At 38.2% G+C, this 4,536-nt stretch overlaps 1 protein-coding gene across 1 annotated transcript; it reads left to right on the forward strand.

Moving 5' to 3' along the window:
* The first annotated feature begins 1,646 nt into the window (after positions 1 to 1,646).
* LOC136851010 (uncharacterized) lies at positions 1,647 to 2,243 on the forward strand. Its single transcript, XM_067124984.1, has one exon. It carries the CDS (start codon positions 1,647 to 1,649, stop codon positions 2,241 to 2,243), a length of 597 nt encoding a protein of 198 aa, XP_066981085.1.
* Positions 2,244 to 4,536: the final 2,293 nt, after the last annotated feature.

Here is a 4,536-nt window from a genome sequence, read left to right on the forward strand (position 1 = left end):
ATATATATATATATATATATATATATATATATATATATATATATATATACATGTGTGTGTCTGTGCTGGTGAAGTTCGTATGAAATCAATATAGTTGACTGTCATTATTTTTGAAAAATGATAATTTTTAAAATAGCATAAAATATTTCACTAGTTTATGCTTCTTTCCTTTGACAGCACAGGTGTCAAAACGAAATCCAAGAAGAATAAAGAAATATTTATTTTCTTGGGGATTCCAGATGAATTTGTATTTTGAATGGGTAGTGTAACGAAAATATTAAAAGAATGTTTTAGATTGGATATTTAAAATAAATTTCTTACAAGACTGTTTCGAAAGGCTAATTATTGGAGAACAAAAGACAAAAACCATTCAGAAACATTAGAAAAATGAAAATAATTGATTCAGATATCGAATTATTAAATGAGTAAAATCAATAAGCAGCTAAAAGAATACACAGAATAGAATAATAGGAAATATATAAACATAATTAAATATGATTTTGGGTGATTGGAACAGAATAGATAAATAATAAAGTAGGTAAATAAATATACGAGTGAATTACATTCTAATTGGCTGTTACAAAACGCAGCCCATTTCCCGAAACCCACACTACTTGTTAAGTCCTCCATTTTCGGCATTAGTCTTCGGAAACGCAGCAAATATAAACAAATCACAGGAAATTATAGGTTCATATTATCTATCTATCTATCTATCTATCTATCTATATATATATATATATATATATATATATATATATATATATATATATATATATATATATATATATATATATATATATAAATATATATTATATATTTATATATATATATATATATATATATATATATATATATATATATATATATATATATATATATATATATATATATAATTAATATATATAAAAGCTTGCCTAAAAGGCCCCAAAATAACCGGAAGATCTGTCCCTATCTCGTTCTCCCTCTCTGGACTTCAGTTTCTGATCCTCCCCGTCTTCCCTCTAGCCTAGAGTGACGTCCCGTCCTGACCAGCCATGATGGTAAAATACCTTTAAAAAATTAACATGACGATCCTCTGGTTCCTGTAGTTTTTTCAAAATAGACTTTTCTATATCTGTCACAAGCGTTTTCTGTTTTTTACCTTTTCCCTGAGTTGATCTTGAGGGTTGAGGGTCGGAGAGTGTGGGTGTGTCGCGGCTTATCTCAGCATGTTCTTCTTCTTCTACAGCACTTGAAACTGTCTCCTTCCTCCTGGTATTCTTCTGCAGGAATGACATGCTGTCGCTATATATGTATTTTCTAATTGATTTTGCTTGGGATCCTGTTTTTTTTTCATCTTCAAGCTTCTTCAGGTATTTGATGTACCGGTCTCTGATGTTAGTCCATTTTGTACTTAACACCTTACCTAGAAAGAAAAAAACCCCAGTAAACTTTAGTAGTGATTATGCATATGCAACATATGGGTGACCTTGAGTCACGAATGTATACCACCATTATCAGAGGAAAGGCTGGAGGGCGTTGCTGCTGGTTTCCATAAGAAAACTCAGTTTCCACATTGTATAGGGGCAGTGGATGGCAAACACATCAGGATCATTAAGCCATGTGACAGCGGGTCTTTGTTTTGGAACTACAAGGACTTTTACTCAATGGTATTGTTGGCCGTGGCTGATAGCGAGTATAGGTTTGTGTTCGTGAGCATTGGTGCCTATGGGAAAGACTGTGATTCATCATTGTTTAAGGAGAGACAACTTTGGAGAGACATTGCTAACAATGATCTCCCCATCCCCAAACCAAAGCCCTTGTCTGAGTCTGTAGCAGGTTGCACTCCATATGTGTTTGTTGGAGACGAAGGATTTGGTATTCACAAGAATCTTATGCGACCCTACTCAGGCAAAATTATAGATCAGCAAAAAAGTGTTTTCAACTACCGGTTGAGTAGAGCAAGGAGGTACGTAGAATGTTCATTTGGGATCTTGTCCAATAAATGGAGAATATTCCATAGGCCACTCAATGTGTCAGTGGAACTGAGTATGAAAATTGTACAGGCATGTTGTGTACTGCACAATTTTGTGAGAGAGCGTGATGGTTTCAACTTCGAAGACACACTCACAATCGAAGGATTTAATGACGTTCCAGACATGGAGGGTGAACGCGGAAACAAATCTGGTAATGATATCCGCAAAGATTTTGCTGAGTACTTCATGACACAAGAAGGGTCAGTTGCATGGCAGTGGAAAATGTAAATAAGACAATGATGATGTGCAGGAGTAAGCCTATTACATTATAAAAGACTTAATGTAATGCATCATGCATAGCTGATTATGACTGTATACTAAGGTAGTATTTATTATATACCTAAGCATGTATCGCATGTATGTCTTCATACTTATGTATCAGTATAACTAATATTTTCATTATATATAAATCACCAGCAATATGAATTTTGTTTTTAGTTGCAGCATAGAGTTTGGGAATAAAAACATGTATAAATAAATATGTTCATGAATATTGTTCCTGTATTCAGGTATATCCTGTAGTGGGGTGGACAAGAATGTGGACAACACATACGAAACACATGGAAACACAAAGGAATTATAAACAAACACAGAACACATTAACACAAACAAACAAACATTATCTTGATCGACACACGACAGACCTTGCACACTAGACATTAATATGAACAGTACATGTACTCACCATATTTGTTCTTTGCATCGTCGCTCATAGACTCAAAGTTCGGGTTCAGGTGATTGCAGATTTCCCTCCATGCTGCAGTAGTTTCAGTCTTGGACTTGTATGCTTCAAGGCTTTTGTCCCAGAGAACAGGCCTCTCTTGAACCAGGCTAATCAACAATTCAACGTCTATGTCAACGTCTTCCATTGTGACTGGCGAGCAATACTATGCACACGCCTGTGGTCAGGAAACAACTGAAGTAGTGTCGCGACTCGCACCGTCCAGTACAGACGGCGGAACGCCGTCACGTGTGAACATGTCCATAAAGACCTGTGTACATTTCACGCCGTCGACGGCGCGACGCCGTGCCGTTTCCAAATGGGCGCCGTTGTGACAACGGCGGCCGTCGACGGCGCCAAGTCGTTCACGGCGTCAGTCGATATGTGTGAAAGCGTCCATAGACATCCATGGTTATTTGAGAGGACGACGTCGTGCCGTGGACGGCGGACGGCGTAAAGTCGATACGTGTGAAAGCGGCCTAATGCGCCAGTTACCTTCCCTTCATCGTCCAAGGCAAGCTCTTTAGACTTTGGCGGTAAGGGCTTCGTAATGAGCTTCGGTTCTTTGCCTACGCATCAGTTCTTTCGGTTCTTTCCCGTGACTCTTGAATCATAGCGGTGACAATATTCTGTATAGCCTCTTCCTACGATCCGACAGCCAACGTAGCAGATGCAAATGAAATCCCTTGAAAGATTGCTCAGTGAATCGTTAAGTAGATCAGTACACGCAGTCACACACACACACAAACCGGGGCACGCAATGCTCAGGACAAAATCGTTAATGAATGAAATGTTAACTAGCATTAGCCAACGGCCATACCACGTTGAAAAGCACCGCTTCTCGTCCGTTAACTAGCATTATTTAGCATTCTAGCACTTTTTTTTTCTTGAAGACCATGATCGCCATGTAGGGCGCATGTTTATGTTGATGTTCTTGAACTGACTATGTACTGTGTACTGTACAAAGTAAAATGAAACTGCACCGCCTAGGCCCAGTAGTGAATACCGCGAACATCAATTCCTATATACGCGCGCGCCTTCTCATATAAATAAACGCTCCTGTTTACGCGCCATAATTCGTGTACCATCTAATGAAAACTGTGGCATGTGGTGTCGTGACGCTCGCAGATTTTCACAGAAGTAGCGGGTTATTGTTTGTTCAGTATGTAATTAGGATGAGAGAGAGAAGGAATTTCTGTTGACATAAACAGTTTCTTAGTTATGACTATTATACAGTCGTTTTCCGATCGTATAATGCTTTTTCCTCTGTACGGAAAGACCTTTGGCAGATGTTGTTTAGGAATATTAATTTTGTTTGCCTTCTTTTTTGACACTGTACCTACTATTGTTTCTTCGCAAGCAAGCATCCAGGAGAAGGTTTATTGTTTATGCAAGAGAAAACAAAAGTATGAAGGACAAACGCGATAGATTACACCCATGTGTGTGTGTAACATTTTAATGATTCACTGTATCTGGTCACCCTATACACGTACCCCTTGACCCAACCCTTCTTTAGTTAACGAAGCAAAAAAAAGGAAATTTTTGAGAGAGAGATGGAGGGGGTTAGGGAGAGGTTTGGTGGCAAGGGGAAGCAGTTTGTTGAAAAAGCGCCCAGCCCCTGGCAAGTCACAAAAAAAGAAAAATTTTATTCGATGAGTCAGCATCAAACATTGGTAGAGAGAGAGAGAGTAGCTGGCCCAGTTACAGCGAGCTAGCAATTTGATTAAAAGCCAAGAGATTACAGTTCCTTTACTAAACAAGAGCGTATAATCGGAAATCGTAAGAGGCCCAGCAAAACCG

The sequence above is a fragment of the Macrobrachium rosenbergii genome, chromosome 23 (assembly GCF_040412425.1).
Source record: "Macrobrachium rosenbergii isolate ZJJX-2024 chromosome 23, ASM4041242v1, whole genome shotgun sequence".
Taxonomy (NCBI): Eukaryota; Metazoa; Arthropoda; class Malacostraca; order Decapoda; family Palaemonidae; genus Macrobrachium; species Macrobrachium rosenbergii.